The sequence below is a fragment of the Mus caroli genome, chromosome 9, assembly GCF_900094665.2.
Source record: "Mus caroli chromosome 9, CAROLI_EIJ_v1.1, whole genome shotgun sequence".
In the NCBI taxonomy this organism is placed as follows: domain Eukaryota; kingdom Metazoa; phylum Chordata; class Mammalia; order Rodentia; family Muridae; genus Mus; species Mus caroli.
Genome location: NC_034578.1, coordinates 88,182,743 through 88,203,514, shown reverse-complemented (window position 1 = coordinate 88,203,514; position 20,772 = coordinate 88,182,743). Strand labels below are relative to the sequence as shown.

The 20,772-nt window shown below is 39.4% G+C and overlaps 1 protein-coding gene across 1 annotated transcript in view; it reads right to left on the bottom strand.

The window, feature by feature from the left end:
* Nucleotides 1-10,427: 10,427 nt before the first annotated feature.
* Nucleotides 10,428-20,772, bottom strand: part of LOC110301752 (phospholipid scramblase 1) — a 50,002-nt gene continuing 39,657 nt past the window's right edge. Inside the window, exons 3-7 of the mRNA XM_021172387.1 lie at nucleotides 20,259-20,301; nucleotides 16,993-17,213; nucleotides 15,433-15,594; nucleotides 13,428-13,589; nucleotides 10,428-10,602 (exon numbers count right to left, since the gene is read on the bottom strand). Coding sequence (XP_021028046.1) covers nucleotides 10,549-10,602; nucleotides 13,428-13,589; nucleotides 15,433-15,594; nucleotides 16,993-17,213; nucleotides 20,259-20,301 — 642 coding nt within the window. The 3' untranslated portion in view covers nucleotides 10,428-10,548. The remainder of the gene's footprint in view (nucleotides 10,603-13,427; nucleotides 13,590-15,432; nucleotides 15,595-16,992; nucleotides 17,214-20,258; nucleotides 20,302-20,772) is intronic.

Genomic DNA, 20,772 nt, shown 5'->3' with positions numbered 1-20,772 from the left:
AACAAACGTTCTGATCAAGGCTCAATTTTACTATTTTGAGACACTCAGTTATAAAGGAAGGGGGAGGGAACCCAACTTCCCACCAAGTAACTCAGGGTCCAGTAGCAGGACGAACACGTGTGTGCCTCCAGGCAGCAAAGGCAGGTTCCAGCAGTAGGTAGGCGTGACAGGACAAATGAGCTGGTAGCTCCACCCTTGAGCAAGCAAGTTCCAGGCTGGGGGAAGGGAGGCCACAGTAAGAAAAAAGGATAGAATCCATTTCTATTAAAAAATATACATTTTTTTTCTTAAAAAGTAAGATCTTCTTATGTCAGACTAGAAGCCTTAAAATGCCTGTGAAGCCTTCTGCCTGAACTAGAGTTTCATAGAGTAGGATATAAGCTTCATTTAAAATGGCAGGAAGCCCTGCACATTGCCTGGGCAGCACAGTATGAGAGAGTCAGCCTGTAAGTCTTGAGAGCTTGACAGTAGAAAAGCTGACCCCACCCCTTTCCTGGGAAAATTGGGGAAGCTGACCCTAGTGACACAGGCACAGGAGGTCTGGTAGGCTGACCAATTCATCTTCCAACCAGGCCCAGATCCAGGGCTTTGAGTTGGTGCACCCCAACATCTACCCCATCTATGAACTGCTGGAACACAAGGAAGGGCCAGCCCTGCAGATCCAAAGCTGCAGGATCTCCATGACAGAGGGCAATAACACGGTAATCAAGAGGAATCTGGTTGGGGATTCAGTATTGATGGTGAAGCCAGAGGCCCCAAAACAAACCAATGGCTCATTGCAATGATCGTTTGCACGTAAACCTGTTGGGGGAAGGAGTACACTGTGACACACCCCAACTATCACAGTGAGGCTTTTGCAGTTGTTGTTTTCAATTGTGTGGTGAGGGTGGGCAGCTGCAAAGGTAGAGGGCAGACATGAAAGGATGGCATGGCTAAAACCATCCAGTGGAAAAAAGCATTTTCAACAAATGGTGCTGGCTCAACTGGCAGTTATCATGTAGACGAATTCGAATTGATCCATTCTTATCTCCTAAAGTCTTAGTGGATCAAGGAACTCCACATAAAACCAGAGACACTAAAACTTATAGAGGAGAAAGTGGAGAAAAGCCTTGAAGATATGGGCACAGGGGGATAATTCCTGAACAGAACAGCAATGGCTTGTGCTGTAAGATCGAGTATCGACAAATGGGACCTCAAAATTGCAAAGCTTCTGTAAGGCAAAAGACACTGTCAATAAGACAAAAAGGCCGCCAACAGATTGGGAAAGGAACTTTACCAATCCTAAATCAGATAGGGGACTAATATCCAATATATACAAAGAACTCAAGAAGCTGGACTCCAGAAATTCAAATAGCTCCATTAAAAATGGGGTACAGAGCTAAACAAAGAATTCCCAACTGAGGAACACTGAATGGCTGAGAAGCACCTGAAAAAATGTTCAACATCTTTAATCATCAGGGAAATGCAAATCAAAGCAACCCTGAGATTCCACCTCACACCAGTCAGAATGGCTAAGATAAAAAACTCAGGTGACAGCAGATGCTGGCGAGGATGTGGAGAAAGAGGAACACTCCTCCATTGTTGGTGGGATTGCAGGCTTGTACAACCACTCTGGAAATCAGTCTGGCAGTTCCTTAGAAAATTGGACTAGTGGAAGATCCAGAAATACCTCTCCTGGGCATATACGCAGAAGATGTTCCACCATGTAATAAGGACACATGCTCCACTATGTTTATTGAAGCCTTATTTATAATAGCCAGAAGCTGGAAAGAAGCCAGATGTACCTCAGCAGAGGAATGGATAGAGAAAATATGGTACATTTACACAATGGAGTACTACTTAGCTATTAAAAACAATAAATTTATGAAATTTTTAGGCAAATGGATGGATCTGGAGGATATCATCGTGAGTGAGGTAACCCAATCACAAAAGAACTCACATGATATGTACTCACTGACAAGTGGATATTAGCCCAGAAACTTAGAATACCCAAGATACAATTTGTAAAACACATGAAACTCAAGAAGAAGGAAGACCGAAGTGTGGATACTTCGTTCTTCCTTAGAATGGGGAACAAAATACCCATGGAAGGAGTTACAGAGACAAAGTTTGGAGCTGAGATAGAAGGAAGGACCATCCAGAGACTGCCCCACCTGGGGATCCATCCCATATACAACCACCAAACCCAGACACTATTCCATATGCCAGCAAGATTTTGCTGTCAGGGCCCTGGTAAAGCTGTCTCTTGTGAGGCTATGTCAGTGCCTGGCAAATACAGAAGTGGATGCTCACAGTCATCTACTGGATGGAATGCAGGGCCCCCAATGGAGGAGCTAGAGAAAGTACTCAAGGAGCTGAAGGGGTCTGCAACCCTATAGGTGGAACAACAATATGAACTAATCAGTACCCCCAGAGCTCATGTCTCTAGCTGCATATGTAGCAGATGATAGCCTAGTCAGCCATCATTTGGAGGAGAGGCCCTTGGTTTTGCAAAGATTATATGCCCCAGTACAGGGGAATGCCAGGGCCAGGAAGCGGGAGTGGGTGGGTTGGAGAATAGGGTGGGGGAAGGTATAGGGGACTTTTGGGATAGCATTTGAAATGTAAATGAAGACAATATCTAATAAAATTTCTGATGTTGTTGTTGTTGTTGTTTAAAAAAGAAGGGCCAGGGCCGGCATGAAGGGATGGCCTGGTGAATTTGGATTGGTGCATAATGGGAAACTTACAAAGAATCAATAAAAAAAATACTAAACCAAAGTCAAACAAAACAAAGTAACAAAAAAACCTTCTTGGACTTTTTTCTGTGATGTTACTAATAATTATGAGTTTAACTTTTGGAGTATCTGATTTACACATAGTGTTATGTCAGTTTATTTAGCCATTTTTGTCACTGGGTAATTTAAATGGTGTCTAGTTTTACTTGATACTTATGAGTCCTTTCCCAAAATTCCTTGTATGTCTTTTTCCAGTAGACTTCTAAAAGTAAAATTGTTGAGCTGAAATATTGTACATATTCTTTTTGATTTATAATGTCTTGACAGTTTTCTAAAGGACTCTTCCAATTTCTTGGTTCTCACTTTCTGTGCTAGTTTATCAGGTTTTGTAAAGAGTTATTTAGTTGTTTTTTTTTGTTTGTTTGTTTAAGGGAGCAGACTTCTTTTAGTGACATTTTACATTTGCAGGGAGATGTAACAGAAAGCCCAGGGGCTTTCAGCTCTCCTGTTGTGATGTCTGCTCCCCTTTCATTGTCTTTATTTTTAACGTCTTGCTTTAGTGACATTTACTTGTAATTAGTGAATGACTATTGATACAAATTATCAAATCAAGTTTATCATTCATGCTAGTATTTCAAAAATGGCCATGAATAGAACCTACCCATAGGAAATGGGAGTGGTCAATTACAAGGACCCTTGCAGCAGAGTGTATTTGGAAACCACATGAGAACTGGATACCTTAGAAGTCAGTTTCAAAAGGCTTGATATTCTGTATGGCTTACCATGCAGTCTCTCAAGGATCCTATTAGGAAGCATAGATGGGCGAAAGCTGATGACACTGGTAGCCTGGAATAGCAGCTGGTTCAAGAGAAGTGCTAAACTCGACATGTGAATCAGAATGAGAAATGAGGTCATGTGCTCATTGACATACCGATTGCTGAAAGCCTCACCCCTCTTTATTGAAGCAGATATAGAAGTCATTTAAAAGATTTCATCATCACCTAAAAGATGTGTCATTGCTGTGGCTCCTTTTGTGCCATTTATGTGAGGGGATGTTCTAAATAAATTCTGCTCTCCGGCAAATGTGGAAGTATGATATTGATTGCAATTTATTTAGCTCCTAGCTTTGGACAAAAGGAAAAGTGAAGACGTTATTATCTGGACATGGGAAACAAATGTTGAAAATGAAGAGAAAAGAAGTAACTTGATATAATCAGGACTGGGAGAGGGTCATAGTCTGAACTTGCACTTGAAAGGGCCAAAATCTGAACTTGTACATGCATCTGTGCTGGCCTCAGCTGTAGACAATACAGAGAAGTCTCGGACATTAGATTAGGTCTTCAGAACATTAAGTCAGTTCTTCACAATTTAAATTACACTTTTGGCTTGTAATAATTTTCCAGATACCAATTCCCACATAACCCATAAGTGTAATGATTGGTTTGTGATTTGTACAGCAAAGTGGACAAAGCTGCAGAGGATCCCAACGCGGTGATGTTGCAGGCACTGATCATTCCAATGCACCATTCACTTGCTGGTTGGGGATTGGGAAATAGATCTCCGCGAGAACACTGATGACTTGACATAGTTTAGACTTTTCTTCCAAAACTTGACTATAGGACCACATGACTATATGACTATATGTATATAATACTCTGGGATGCAAGAATCAATAAGTGACAAAGAGTGGCGAGATCCCTCCATCCCTTTAAAGATGCAATCACTTCAGTGACCTCATTTACATCTTCCACAAGGCAGGGTAATGACTTTAAATGTTCCTTTTTTTCATATTCCTAGATTTTCCAATTAACAGCCAAAATGACAAAGACTGGCAACATGTCCACCATGTGTGATAAAATTGGAGCATCATTTTGCTGAATAGGAAGCTGTGAGTTCTTCAGTCTACAGAGGGTCCAATAAACCTTTCATCTGTTATTTTACAAGGCAACTTGTATAACTTCAGGCAAGAAAAACTCATTCACAGCCCAAAACTCATTAGTGTTTCGATTACCTTCCCTCTGCCTTAAATTATTTGCTACTACTATGCAACTGATTCTTATTAAAAACTCAATATGGCATGGGTCATAAACTCTACAATTACAGTTTGTTAAGAATAAAAATCATCAGGAAGTCTCAGAAAATGTCATCCATTTATATACCAATACATAGAAGGAAGAGATTTCCTTGAAGCAAGCAAAAATATTTGTGTGTGTGTGTGTGTGTGTGTGTGTGTGCACATGTCCCTTCCTTCTCCAGGGAGGTGTTGGCCACTGGCCCTCAAGGACAAAAGGAGTAGAGACAGGGACAGGGGTCAGATTGTTGATGCTTATGCATACATATGGGTTGATTGACTTCCAGGATCAGCTTCAGTGAGACAGCTCAACTTTATTGGGGTGAATAAAGGCTATATATGGGGAGTAGGTATGGAATTCCAATGTGGATATATGTTGCTTGGCTAGGGTAGAGACCTGGGAATGCTTCATTTACATACAGAAGAATTCCAAGAATCAGATTGGCAGCTTAGATTGGGAGAGAGGAAGTTGAACCTGTAATCTGGCCACAGACTTCATGACTCTCCTCCGAGGTTAGGGAGGTAGAGGTCATAATTCAGAGCAAACAGGCTGAGAGCAGGGAGAGAGCAACCACAACTCCATTCTCTCAGGATGAGATTTTCATCACAATCCTACTCTTGCTCCAGGACAGCTCCCCATTAGCAAGTCCCCCTGTCCCTCGTAAATGTGTGTGTGTAAAATCATTTATGTGTGTGCTTTTCCAGGAGGAGTAGGTTTAAAATAAGCCATGGAAGCAGATAGCCAAGATTTCCTGCCCAGAACAATCATTTATCATGCATAGATAACATATGGCTTAATTTAAAGCTTTGAGAAACTAAAACATCCAGTATTTGTTAAGTAAATTATTTTTTAAGGCATTTCAGATGTCACTTGTATAAAAGTGTTACATGGGTATATGTTACATAATACTTGGATAAGTCTTAGGTTTAAACTGTTGAAACTGCATAATGATTGTTAAAACTTTTGCATATGTGTCAGATTATGTGTGAGTGTGGATGCATACAGATATGTACATATGGCAAATGAGAAAATAAACAGGAATTGGCTGGTCTGGCATCATGGATGGAGCAAGACCCAGTGTGCTCACCTTATGCAAAGTCTTTAGAAGGACTCGTTTTTCTGTTGTGAACTAATACTTTGTGACAACTAAGACTCTTTTTTTCTCTATGAAATCCACTCTGGCTGAAACTTCTGGGAAATAGAAAATAGAATCTTCTAGTTGAAGAAAGTTACAAGTGCTCTTTAGTCACCAGCGAATGCTCTTCTGTTAGAGAGGGTCTTTGGGCTTCTTATTTTGGTTCTCATGCCAACCATCATTTTCTTGCTCCACGGAGCAAACACTCAGGAAGTGGGAAAGCAAAGATCAGGCCTTCAAGGCCAGTCTTGACTGCACAGCTTGAGGCCAGTCTGCACTACATGAGACCACTCTTAAAAAAATATGTTTTTCACTCTAAATAGGCCTTTAAATCACCTAGACAGAAAACCAGTCTTCAGAAAAGTTGTGCAGTCTAGAGACTTTACGAATAGAATAAAAGCCTGTCTGAAATGTAAGTTGGCCCTGATTCTCTGACCATTTTTCATGAGCATGTTATTTACAAAAGTCCCTTTGTCCTCTGAACCCTTCATCCTCAATGGTGCCTTGTATCACTCTGTAATAAATCCTGTCTGCTCTTCATACCACAAACTGTTGTCTCATCACAGATCATTCAATGGAAATAACAGAACCAGACAGCAGAGCATAGTGATGAGCAAGATTCCAGAATACATTTATAAAATGTGTGTCTTGGGTACATGATATAGTTCATCAGGTAAAGTGCTTTTGTTTTGTATGCCTAACAACCTAAATCAGATTCCTACAACACACAAGGGAAGGAGAAAATTGCCCTCTACATGTGCAACATAGCATATATGTATCCACCTCTCCCTGCACTGAAACATCCCCCCAGACACACATTTAAAAAGAGAAATGTAAAAAAAAAATGTAAAATGTTTTTTAAAAAAAGCCTTTATCTAAAAAGGAAAAGACAAAAGAGCTGTCCCATACCTGGACTTTGATCCTACAACAAAATATTGACACATACATAAGATAACTTATCTCAAATAATGCATTTATGCTTTAAAGATGTTTTTATTGACAACTTAAGCAACTGCTAATTTCCTCTCTTCATGTAAATGGGGCTGGCTCTTTTGAGGATGTATATTCGTGGCCTGCATCAGTTCACCTTGCCGATATGAAAAGTGATTTCAGTGCATGTGCTACACATCCACCTTTAAGGAGTAAAGGAAATTTCAAATCACTGTGAGGCATTGTCCATGTCACAGAGAAACTGTTAGCTGAGATGGAGATGCTGGGGAGGCTTTAGGAACATGAGCCTTGCGCTTTCTGATACAGAAACTCCCAGAAAGGAAGTCCAGACCATGGATGAAATAGGATCAAGGTAACCCTTAAACATCCATGGTTGTGATGCGTAAGGCTTGAGTAGGGTATTCGCTTTGCTAAGAAGTGAGGAGTGAATATTGCATAGCAGGGTAGTTAAAGACCTATGGATTTGTTATGTGGGGTTTTCTGAATATCAAGAAGAAGGGATGGAGATCTGGCTCAATTGGTACCATGCTTGCCCACATAAAAGTTACCCTGGTATCAATTTCCAACACTGAATAATGCTAGGTGTGGTAGCACATGCCTAGGAACCTGGAATTTTGGAGGGAGAAGTAGGTGAATCAGGAGTCTCATGTCATCTTTGAATACATAGGGAGTTCAAAGTGTGTCTGAGCTACATGAATCTATGCTGAAAAACGACACCCAGAGGGTCAACCCAGTTTTCCTCAGAGAACATGCAACTTCTTTGTAAATGTCTTGGTTTCTGCTTATGAAGTGGGAGGCACTTGGTCAGCATGTTCTATTCCATTCTCCACAAAATCCTGGATTGCTCTCTAAATACAGGCTGACCTTCATGATTTGGCCAGCAAAGTGCTACAGCTATTTCAACCCTCACCATTCTTACCTGTAATGATGGTAAGCTAGCTTGCAAACCACAGGGTCAACTCCTTTTTTGTTGTTGTTCTTGTTTTGTTTTTTTTGTTTGTTTGTTTGTTTTTTTCGAGACAGGGTTTCTCTGTGTAGCTCTGGCTGTCCTGGAACTCACTTTGTAGACCATGCTGACCTTGAACTCAGAAATCTGCCTGCCTCTGCCTCCCAAGTGCTGGGATTACAGGGTCAACTCCTGATGGTGCCTTCTCACTTCTTTTGGACAGCAACGTTTCTCCATTTCAAAGCAATCCCCTGTGCAGGGCAAATCTTGACTATTCACTGATTGGTACATGAATGTTTCCAATAGGACTTTGTGGTGGTTTGAATGATGCTGGCCTTCATAGGCTCATATATTTGAATGCTTTTTTTTTCACAGTCTTTGTAATAATTAGGAAGAATTGGAAGGCATAGCCTCATTAGATAATGTAGCCTTGTTGAAGGAGGTGGTTTGAGATTTCAAAGTCAAGAATCCCAAGTCAAATTGTATGACTAAAATCGACTCTTCCTCCTGGACTTCGCATGATGACAGATTGGCTATTCCCATCAGTAGCTACAGGCTGACTAGAATCACAGGCAAAGATTCATTCATGAAGGACAGTCATGGGTCAAGCAGACAATACACTCTGCACTTAACAAAATGATAGTCACATTTTCCATATAAATATAATAAAACAATAAAGAATTTAACATTTCTACTTTCACACAGTTTCCTAGACTTGTCTGTCAGGTGTTTATGTGTGCCCCAGAACACAGCTTGTTGTTCCCTTTCCTGCTCTGACTTGCCTCTCAATGAAGGGACCCTGGTATAGCTGTCTCGTGTGAGGCTATGCCAGCGCCTGGCAAATACAGAAGTGGATGCTCACAGTCATCTATAAGATGGAACACAGGGCCCCCAATGGAGAAGCTAGAGAAAGCACCCAAGGAGCTGAAGGGGTCTGCAACCCTATAGGTGGAACAACAATATGAACCAACTAGTACCCCCAGAGCTTATGTCTCTAGTTGCATATGTAGCAGAAGATGCCCTAGTCGGCCATCACTGGAAATAGAGGCCCCTTGGTAGTGCAAACTTTATATGCTCCAGTACAGGGGAAAGCCAGGGCCAAGAAGCAGGAGTGGGTGGGTAGGGAAGCAGGCCGGGAGGAGGGTATAGGGAACTTTCGGGATAGCATTTGAAATGTATATAGAGAAAATATCTAATAATAAAAAAAAAAAGAATCCCAAGTCAAGCCCAGTTTGACTCTCTGTCTCCTGATTGTGGATCAATGTAAGTTCTCAGATACTGCTCTAGCACTATGCCTGCATGCTGTCATGCTCTTTGCTGTGATAGTCATGTACTGACCCTCTGAAACTGTAAACAAGCCCCCAAATAATTGCATTTTTTAATAAGTTGCCTTGTTTATAGTGTCTCTTTGTAGCCCTGGCTGTCCTGGAACTCACTTTGTAGACCAGGCTGGCCTCAAACTCAGAAATCCGCCTGCCTCTGCCTCCCAAGTGCTGGGATTAAAGGCGTGCACCACCATGCCCGGCTGAATTCTATCTTAATATTTTCTGCATGTATGTCTGTCCATGTGTTGAATGCAATGATTTTTTTTTGATTATTGAGGTAGAATAAATTGCTAACATAGTACCAGCTGAAAACACTGCCACTAACAGGCAAGCAGTCAATCTCCATTGTAGGTAATTTTATGGGGAACTTTTACTACAGATACATAGACAGCAGGCAGCTGATGAACTTAACTGTGGGACACAGGGTGGTCAGACAGTTAGAGCATGGTGGCTGGTTGCCTAAGGTCAGCATTCTAGTTCCACCTTCATCTCTTAAACTAAGCATTCTCTTCAAGCCTAATGTTGTAATGACTTGCAGTGTGTTCTGGATTTCACCCTCCCTGCTCCATGGCATTCACATTTTAGGTGCTGAAGATAAGGAAGGAATGTGATTATAGCTGCAAAGGAAGCTCACTGTCCCTTGAAAGGAGATTCAATGTCTGCTCCAGGATTCGGAATGAATTTGATGTCAATGTAAAACCAAAGAACAGAAATCCTACCCATCCAAATTTTTTCTTTATTGTCCTAAGCCAATTCCTGTTTGCTAAAATCATTGGTGTTCACAATGAAGATGACTGTCTCTCATTTTTTACTATGATTTTAGCTTGAAAAATTGCTCATACATAGACCCTCACAGTTCTTATGTAGAGCTTAAAACTTGATACCATTACTAATTAAAAACTTTCAGTGATGCCAATTAGTACATTGAGGCACAAGGACCATCATAGAACTTAGAAGCTACAGAATCAGGTTAAGGATCACCCTTCTGTGAAGTGGGTTTTTTGTTTGTTTGTTTGTTTATGGCAGGACCAGGACTGGAACAGGAAAGTTTCAAACTCTTATGTTCATTTTCCCAGATAAGAAGAGGAAGGGAGTGAAGAGCAACGGGATTGGGTCTGGGGATGCTGGTAGAGGGCTCACTGGGAAAGAGGAATATCAGTTGAAATGTAAATGAATAAAATGATTTAAAAAGAAGTTAATATTCACTATAATATATAAAAGCATCTATAAACTGGTGAGCTAGGAAACAAACTATAATAATTGGGAAAGCCAAACACACATCAGTGGAGTTGCATATCTTAGTTTAATTCAACAGAGGTGGTTTCAATGAAAGACCATGCTTCCTTTCAGTTTCAATCAATGTTCCTGTTTCACATTTTTTGAGGACACTTACAGTGATTCATTACCAGAAAAGTTTTGGTCTCTGGCCTCCACCGCTTTCAAAAAACATGAAGTCCTAGACCAGAAGAAAAATAGCAAAGTCAGTCTCTAGCAATAAAAGTATAGCCTCGGATGGAGGTTTAAATATGCTTGGCCTAGGAAACTGTACTACTAGGAGGTATGGTTTTGTTGGAGTAGGTGTGTTCTCATTGGAGGAAGGATTTCACTGTGGGGTTGCGCTTTGAGACCCTCCTCCTAGATGCCTAGAAGCTAGTCTCCGGTTTCCCTTCAGAGCAAAATGTAGAACTCTAACTTCTCCTGTGCCATGCCTGCCTGGATGATGCCATGCTTCTTGCCTTGATGATAATGGACTGAAACTCTGAACCTGTAAGCTAGTCTCAATTAAATATTGTCCTTTATTAGAGTTGCCTTGGTCATGGTGTCTCTTTACAACAATGAGAACCCTAAGATACTTCACTTTTCAAATTATGAAAACTCACAAAGCTCAGTAGAGTTTTGAGCTGGAAGCCACACTGGTCTACATAGTGAGACCCTTTTTAAAAGCAAAGAGACAAACAAGACACCAAACAATAACCAAAAACCAGACCCTCCTCCCCAAAAAAACCCCCAAAAAGGGAAATGTGGTGTGTATACTATAAATGAGATAATATACATCATAACAATAAAATTTTTTCATAAACAACAAAATGGATAGACCTGGAAAATAGGACACAACTTGAAATAAGGCAGTGCTGAAGAATGCAATATAATACTCTCTCACATATGGAGGGCAATACTGCTGAGCTCATCATTCTAAGTAAGGAGACTAGAGTTGTAGTGCCTAAGCCTGAGATTAGAAGTTGGGTCAAGGGAGTAAGACTTGTATCGAAGATGCCAAAGATTTATTAATGCAATTCTCACATGGTACTGTGACTGGAGGTATACCACTGCATTGTATATTCCAAAATTACCAAAAGAATAAATTATAAATGTTGATCATTTCATAATTTATACTTGTATCAAGATATCTTGTGAAACCCCAAAAATGTATATACAGAATATTTGTCAGTCAAAAGATTAGTTATCATATCTGAAATTTGCAAGACTAGCATCCTAAAATCTTAGTAATCCCTGGCTTTGTTTTATAATTAGTAGCATGACTATGTTTGGCTGATCTGTGATTTCATTCCCTAGATCTCTTACTTTGCTTTCATTATTGAAGAGCAAATATTAAGAAAGCTCTCACCTGGATGCACTAGATACTTGCAATTCTAACACTTGGGAGACTCAGGCAGGAGGACTGCCATGACTTTGAGGGAAGTTTAGACTACAGAGGGATATTGGGTCTCAAGAAAATAAATAAATAAATAAATAAATAAATAAATAAATAAATAAATAAATAAATAAAAGCAAAGGTGAAGGACCTCTTGTCTTGGTTAGAGTTACCATTACTGTGATAAAATATCATGATCTAAAACAACTTGAAGAAGGGTTTATTTCAGTTTACAGTTCTACATCATAGACTATCACTAAAGAAAATCAGGGCAGGAACTCAAACACACCAGGGAGCTGTAGGCAGGAGTTGATGCAGAAGCCATGGAGGAGTGCTGCTTTCCAGCTTGTCATGGCTTATTCTGCCCTCTTATAGAACTCAGGGCAATCAGTCCAGTGGTGGCACTGTCTCTAAGTGATCTGGACCCTCCCATTTTATTCAACGGTCAAAAACTAAAGGTTCAACCAGAGGCCAGCTAGTGGGGGCATTTTCACAGTGGAAGTGCCCTCTTCCAAAATGACTCTAACCTGTGTCAAATTGACAAAGAATTAGCCAGCATCCCATGTCATGTTCCTTCTGAAATATAGCCACTTCATTAAACTTATTCATAGCCATGATACCATTATTGCATCAAAATTTCAATAATTTTTTTAGCATTGTATGGCCAGTAAGTGTTCACATTTCCTTGAGTGCCACAGGAAGATTTGACTAAGTTGATAAAGTTAGTCCAGAAACCCCATTAAACTGACAACTCTAAAGTCTCTCTGCCCCTTCATTTTATTTTTATTGACATTTTTATTGTTGAAGGATCTATATCCTTTATTTGTAAGGATACACCTTTTGTCTTTTCATTTTTCTTTTCAGATTTTATTCCCCATGCAATGCAACATGTTGCTCCAAGTCCAAGAGCACAATGGAAGAATATTTGGACAATTGGAGGACTTGATTGCTCAAGTATTTCTAAAGTATAAGTAATGATGGAAACCATACATCTGTCCCTGTAGACTTGAACTTTGATGTTATGAGAGAATTTTCTGGATGTTCAACAAACTTCAGGTTCTGAGCTTGGAACTTAATGTGAGGCCTGAAAAAAATCCTAGGGTCACTGCTTTATCCTTAATACTCCCTGTAGATCTAGGGACTTGATTAAATATATGTTTTACTGATTATTATTCTTCGTTGTATTAAATTACTTAATTAAAAAATATGTCAAAGTAAAAATATTTACATTCCTGCAAGTTTTATTATATACTAGTATTAATTCTCCAAATTCTCAATTTAACTTTTTGCTTTGTAAAGTCAGAACTGCTCCACAGATGAGCTTTGTATATTTGCATTTGAAACTGTGTGGATTTCTTGGATAGAAACTATGTCCTCTGTGAATCCAAAGTGCTGGAAGGATCTGAGACTACCTCAGAGCTAGGGCTCAGAACCACCTCCTCATCAAAACTGGGAATTAAGAAGGTATTCTTATTTTTACATTGAGAATTTCATACATGTATAATATGACTATATTCAGTTCCCATCTCCCTCACTAAGGAGGGGATATTTAAGTGTACAGCTTCCAAGCTGTTTCCAGATGTTTCTAGAGACTCCATCCAAAATCCGAATCACAAGACCAGACTTACTATGAGAAAACAAGCACCAAGCATCACCGCCTTCATCTTTACATCGAGGTCTAAAGGGAACTGGATCCCAAAATTGTCTACATCTGTCAGTACCTCCTTCAGAATACCAGACCAGTGCTTGGAAATCCTGCCAACCACGAATTCTTCATCAAGAGATTTGATCTGAATTAGAAACAAAATCAATGAACAAGACGAGGAGCTTAAAAAGTTCTAGAAAAATAACAGTGAATATGGTTTGAATAACAGGAGACAAATACTCCATTCACATTGTGCCCTCATGTGACTAGACATTTGAAAGGTTGCTGCATAAAATATGAATTTGGGGAATTATATATGAAAATTTTAGTGTTTCCCCAGTGTAGGCCAGCTTAAGTTCTGTTACTGTTTCTAAAAATAGAAATAAATTTACACACATCTAGATGCATTCCCATGTACTTGATCTATTTTAACTCATACTAGTATGGAATGTCTTTCTTGAACATATTTAATACACTCCCACATATACCACTTGCTCCAAGCATTATACATACATGCCTTGTAAGATCTTTTCCATTTTCTGTTACCTATATTTTCTTAGAATCGCCCATGAATGTGACTAGATTTGCAAGTCAATGGAGGCAAGGCTTTATGTACATGTAACTGGATTCTACGAGAGGAATTGTTGCGGGAAATATTTAAAAAGATACAGAACTGGCACGTTCCCGCCTTTGTGCCTCTGCCCTGGCAGCCTGGCTGGCCCGGCACTGGCGAGCAATGGCTTTTATCTTATTTTATTTTATGGTTTTTATCTCCTAGATGCTCTGACTCAGAGCTCCAAAATCTCTCCACCCACTGACAGGTCACTACCACGCCAGCCCTGTGCTTCAAATTTCCCCCTGGCCTTTGTGGTGCACAGCTGGCAAACTCAGATGAGCAGCTGTGTGAAGGAAAATGCAACACAAACTTAGTTCAGAAACAATGGTAACTCGGTCTCTGATCACAACAACTTAAACCTAATCTTGTAAGCCTTATTGAAATCTGATTCCTTCAGTGGTGAATCCTTGTGGATCCGCCATGATACCAGGAAACTCTATCAGCTACATCTTACCTCCTGCTACCTCTCTTCCTCTGTCCAACCAGGAAGTCCCGCCTACTAGCCCAGTGATTGGCTCCTTTATTCATTGGGGGATTGGTTTACAAGAATCCTCCTGAGTACTGACTCATTCCTCATTCTAGACAGCCTCTCCCTGGAGAGCAAGCAGCACAAAGCCATTCACAACAAGGAATGAAAAAGCTATGTGGTTCCCGAGGGCAGCAGGCATTGGGACAGAGTAAGCATAGAGACAGGAAGTCATGAGAACAGAGGCAGAATTCTGAAGGCTTATCAGGAAAGGATAGCCCTCTGCTTCAGAGTGGTTTTGCCCTCTCTGGGGAAATATCAGTCTAAGTTTTATCACATATTCGGTGAAGAGAATCAGCAAGTTTAAATGACAAAAATTCTCTTGGCTTTAAAAATTCCTCCAGGAAGCAAACATAGGAACATGTTTTCCAATGAATTAATTCAGTATAAGAATAACCAGGAGATCATGGTGACGCATGATCAGAGGATAAGCACTATACCTGTATTAACTCTTTTTCTTTTAGAAAAGATCCACTTATTCCTATTTCACATACATGGGTGTTCTGTTTGCATGTTGGTCTGTGCAGTGCCTGAGGAGCATTGTACCCTTAAACTGTAAGCCAAAAAATTGCTTCTTCTTTTAATGCTTCTTGAAAGGTATTGGTCTTAGCAATGAGAATAGTCGATAGAGAAACTGTGGCTATTTTTAAGATGACCACACCTTTTTCTCATTTAATAGTGTAAACACTGACCTTGTATTGGACCATAAAGTATTTCTCTGACCATGTTATTTCTTTTTTTAAAATATCTGTACAGAATTCTCCAACGAATACAGCTTTACCTTTGTACAAAATATGTTCTGTTTATAAGGAAAGAAAATCTAATAGACATGGTTGCATCTGTTACCTCAAAATCTATACTTCCTCCAATGTTGCACACACAGATTGGACCAATAATTTTTAGAACGTCCTGTTTCTCCTCATTTTGAACTGTAAACTTTGGCCGACATGGGTGCCAGGTTTGAATAACATAACCGACTGGCACACCAGGAGGAGCTTGGATTTCTATCTATATATGAAAAAAGGACATTGGTAAATATGTTTATCATCATATTATCTATTTGTGGCTTCATTTACTTAGAATGACAACCAGTGCTCCAATCTTCAACACCCTTTAATTAGATCAATGCTATTTCTTCTCTTAATTCATGGAAGTAACTATACCAAAAAAAAAAAAAAAAAAAAAAAAAAAAAAAAAAAAAAAGGTGAAGTAATGTGCATCAGAGTCTCCAGCTAATGCATAGAAGGGGGAACTTGAACTCTTGATAGCTTCCATGTTTCATTAATATCTCTATTTATAACGACTGTCTAAATTATTAACAAACTTTTCTTTCTTAAAGTTGTTTATCAACAGTAGCTTATCTCTGTGGACAGAAATCTGATCACTGACACATTTTCAACTATTAGTTCTAATACTCTATAAGAAAAGAACTTTGGACACTAGACTCATGGCCCTGCTATTTATTTACTAGGAGACTCAGATGGGATCATTTCTGAGAGTCAAGCTTCATGACCATGTTATACTGCTACTCAACTGCAGTACTTTGTTCATTGAACACACAAACACAGTCTGTTCAGATATTGCTATGCTTTTAGGGTTATACATAGCCTAAAGGGCATGGAAAACCAAGGAATTCTTTAATAAACTCTCTCAAAGTAGTGTAAGCACAATGTTAAACCCCAAATATCTGTTTTCATGTTCTCTCTGTTTGAGAGAGACATTACTTACAGAATGACTGGGGTACACAGGCAGACATGGTCCTAGGCAAGTGAAATCCAGGCAAAGGCTAGCTACCCTATAAAATCTCTATGTCCTAGTGCCTGCTCTGAAAGACACGTTTGCAATAAATAGGCCACCAAGTGATATGGAACAGGCAGTTGGACTTTTGCTGAGGGCAGCTCCATCTGAGGAATGTTTATTACAGATAACACAACTTAACTGTGTTTATTGAAAGAAAGGAAATAAAAAAAAATATATGGGTGGCATTTTTCTCCTTGCCCCTTAGTGGAGTGTCTAAATCAACAGATAAATTATGAGATGAATACATATATTATTCTCCTGACTCTTCTGTTAAGGCATTCTGTTTCTAGAACAGTATTTTAAAACATCCTCAGGCATGTGGCTCCATTAGTTTGGGCCATACCGGTCATGATCATTTTTGACAAGTGATTTGGCCAAAAGGCCTTCCTGTGAACATTAGAAACTGTTGTTTGAGCTGTTACTCATTCATAAAGGAGAGATTACCCAAGAGTATAAGCTTAGTTGTTTATATTCCTTTCTACACAGTTGAATGAAGGCCAAAACATGGCTCATGGATCATTTTCTTTTTTTTACAAAATATCAATAACTCAGCAGAAATTCTTGATAAACTTATATTGAAAACTGTGTTGGCAAGTATTCACAGACCTGCTGGAGGCAGCAGGGGCAGCAACAACAATCACATCGTAGTGGTCTTCGTAGAGTTATGACTTCACGACCTGAGTTATCAAAGATCCTCATGGTGAAAGGTCTAATGGCCCCACAGCAATTGAGTGTTAAGAAATTAAAGTCTTCTGCGGCATAGTAAACCTTCTGTCCCAGTATGTCCTTGATTTTGTATTGGTTAGCAGTTTCAAAACCTAAAATGGCTAAAAGAGAAAACAGAGCTCATAATCAACAGCACATTAAAATCCTCCACAAATCCTAAGGTAGTACAATATCATCTAGATACCCCAAGTTTAGATGATATCCTAAGAAGCACAAGGAAAGGGGAAAAAAAGGTATATAGACAATCAAGTCTAAGAGAAAGAAAGGCAAAGGAAAAGGAGAAGAGGCTAGCAAACTAAGAAAAAACTGAGTACCTCTGGAAGACATGGACAACAAAACCATATATATATATATATGGTTTAACTCAGGAAGGGGACAGCTGCATGGGTTAGAGACAGTAGTGCTAGACATGTGGATAAATAGTCAATTCTCTAGCATCGTTTCCATGTGTTATTGAGAAGCTAAAGAATGGGTAATATTTTACAATTCATGTGAATTACTATAATAAACTAGTTGGGTCGAGATTTTGTTTTATAAACCATATTTTCTTTTGCACTGTATTTGAACAATGGGAAGACTTACTCTCCAAGCACACATGAAAAATGGGAGAGATTGAAAATGGAAGGTGAATCACAACATTGTACTGAGCCCCGGGAACCCTGGAGGAGTGGAGGTGGGCCCTGCACAACAAGGGTGTGTGTGAGACTTGTGTCTGACAACTCAGCACAGATTTCAACCACCTCCTCATAGTGCCTTGTCATGATATCGCAATACCAAACAAACTTTGCCTTACTGGTGTTCCCTTTACCCTAAAAACAGAGAGGTGATAAATGCAGATTATCAGATGTCATCTTACCAAAGCTATTGTCGGGGATCTTCTCTTATTTAGAGACAGAGTCAATACATAGTCACATTTACCCACAGAAAAAGTCCTTCTGAAGTTGTAGCACCGTGGATCCATTTTTTATCTTTCATGAGACTTAGATGACTTAGAAGCAGTCTCTTAATGATTGGCATGGGATCAACACCCACCACAAATATTTTTGCAAGGATTTAAAAAATTACTTTCAAGATTACTTTTTTAATTGAGAGACCATCTATAATTCAAATAGCAGTTCAATTATGTGCCTGAGTCTCTTTTTTTAACCTATAAAGTGAGATCAGCAGGGCTTGCACAGATTCTAGTTTCCTTCAAGTTCTTTGGAAAATTAAAACTAGGAGGATGAAGGAATCTATACAATGGCTAAAGACAGTTCAGTGTTTGCATAATTGCATAGTATGCATGAGACTGGACATTTGAGTCCTGGGCATACAGAAATAAAAATCTGTAGAATTATATCTGTAGCATCTATTTATTTTCCAATAAGATAAAGGTAAAAAAAATGCTGGTCATAAACTCAGGTGCTGAAAATGAATAAAAAATATTTATATTTTTTATTATTTATAACTAAAATACTTCCACTTAAGAAAATACAGAGGGTCGGGAATTTGAAAGGAGGTGTATAGCAATGGGAGAGGTGGAACTAGGGGTAGCCACTAGAAAGTCCCAGATGCCAGGGACTCAAGTGGTTTCCAGGATCCAACAGGGAGAACATTAGCCATTAGCCAAAACAACCTACAAAGGGGAGACAGAACCTGTAGAGACCTTATCCAATGGATAGTCATGGATCCCTGTTGAGGTATGGGGCCACCCTCCCACCTTAAAAATATTAATTCAGAATTCCGCCTGTCAAAAGGAAATGCAAGGACAAAGAGTAGAGCATAGACTAAAGGAAAGGCCATCCAGAAACTGCTCCACCTAGGGATCCATCCCACCTGCAGACACCAACCCAGACACTATTGCTGATGCCAAGTGGTTGCTGACAGGAGCCTAGTATAGCAGTCCTTTGTGAGGTTCTGCCAGAATCTGACCAATACAGATGTGGATGCTTGCAGCCAAACATCAGATGGAGCGTGGGGACTCCAATGGAAAAGTTAGGGCAAGGACTGGAGGAGCTGAAGGGGATTGCAACCCCATAGGAAGAACAACAATATCAATCAACCAGAACTCCCAGGGACTAAACCACCAACCAAAGAGTACACATGGTTCCAGATGGATATGTAGCAGAGGACTGCTTTATCTGGCTTCAGTGGGAGGGGAGCTTCTTGGTCCTGTGGAGGCTTGATGTCTCAGGGGAGGGGAATACTAGGGTAGTGAGGCAGGAGTGAAAGGGTGAGTGGGTTGGGGAGCACCCTCATAGAAGCAGAGGGGAGGGAGGATGGGATAAGGAGTTTGCAGAGGGGAAACTGGGAAGAGGAATAACATTTGAAATGTAAATAAATAAAATAGCCAATAAAAAAGAAAAAAATAAGTTCAGAAGTGCACCATATAATGCATGTTCTAATATTTTTCAAATGGAAAAGAACTTTCTAAAGAGATGAGTATGAATTTAAAAAACATATTCTAGATATCAAATAAGTTTTTATCATGTTCAGATCAAGAGCCAATGCTATAATTCGTACATCCTCCTATGGTCTGCCTCCCATGGCAGTTAGCATGATGCTCTGGGAGCTTCTTCAGGTCCTGTTTGCACCTGTAGACATTGGACCTAGGGTGAGATCTGTAGGCACCTGGCCTATATTCTACTCAGCAACTCCAATACAACAGGGTTCCATGCTTAGCTGGGAAGTGCTGCGGAGTCCTATAAAGTCTAGATTCCATGGTGAGGACATTATCAGAGATTTTTACAGAGAATTCCATCTCAGTTCCAAAGAATCATTCACTGCAACCTGAACCACTGCCTGAGATTCTGTGGAAGTCTCACACTGCTCATAGCTTGGGAGAAAGCAACTAAGAAACCTGGTAGGATGTGGTAAAACATCCAGTGAATTTGCAGATATGGGAAGAAAGTTAAGTTTTAGGTACTATCTTTCAAATTGGTGTCTATGACGGGGACAGCTGGCCATCATAATATTTACTAAGAGGTCCCTAAGTGGAAGAAATAAAATATCCATATAAAACAACTTGTTTAAAGACTATGAGGAAATACATTGTAAGAGATCAAGTTTTCCATCCTGCATCATCCAGAACGCAGTATTTGTGGTGTTCATCATGTCTTTACTCTCCTTGGCTTTCTAGAAATATGATGGATACGGCAAATACCCACCTTCCACAAACTCAAACTGCTGTTGAATCATAATATGATCTATCTGTCACAGTGAAAAGAAAATTAAGAATTTCAGATATTTCACTCAACCAAATTGGGAATTCATAATTTTCATTATTTAATATGATTTATATATAGTTACCAGTGTTTATCAGTATCAGATTCTCATAATTGTTTGTTGAATAAAATCATATTAAGAGCAGGAAGGGGGAGGGTATAGGGGCCTTTGGGAATAGCATTTGAAATGTAAATGAAGAAAATATCTAATAAGAAAAGAAAAAAGAAAAGAAAAAGAAAAAATCATTAACAGCTTTTTTCATTTAAAATATATCTACTGAATGAATTTACTGTAAATGTGGGGAAATGAGGTCAGTTTGGCCTAATCTTAGATATCTATAGAGAATAGAAAGCAAAGCTCTTGCTATATGATTTTTAAGAAATGTGAAAACATTTTTATTCATTTAAAGAGGCTTTTTGTGTGACTGAAAAATGATTCTTTTTTGTTTTTTTTTTT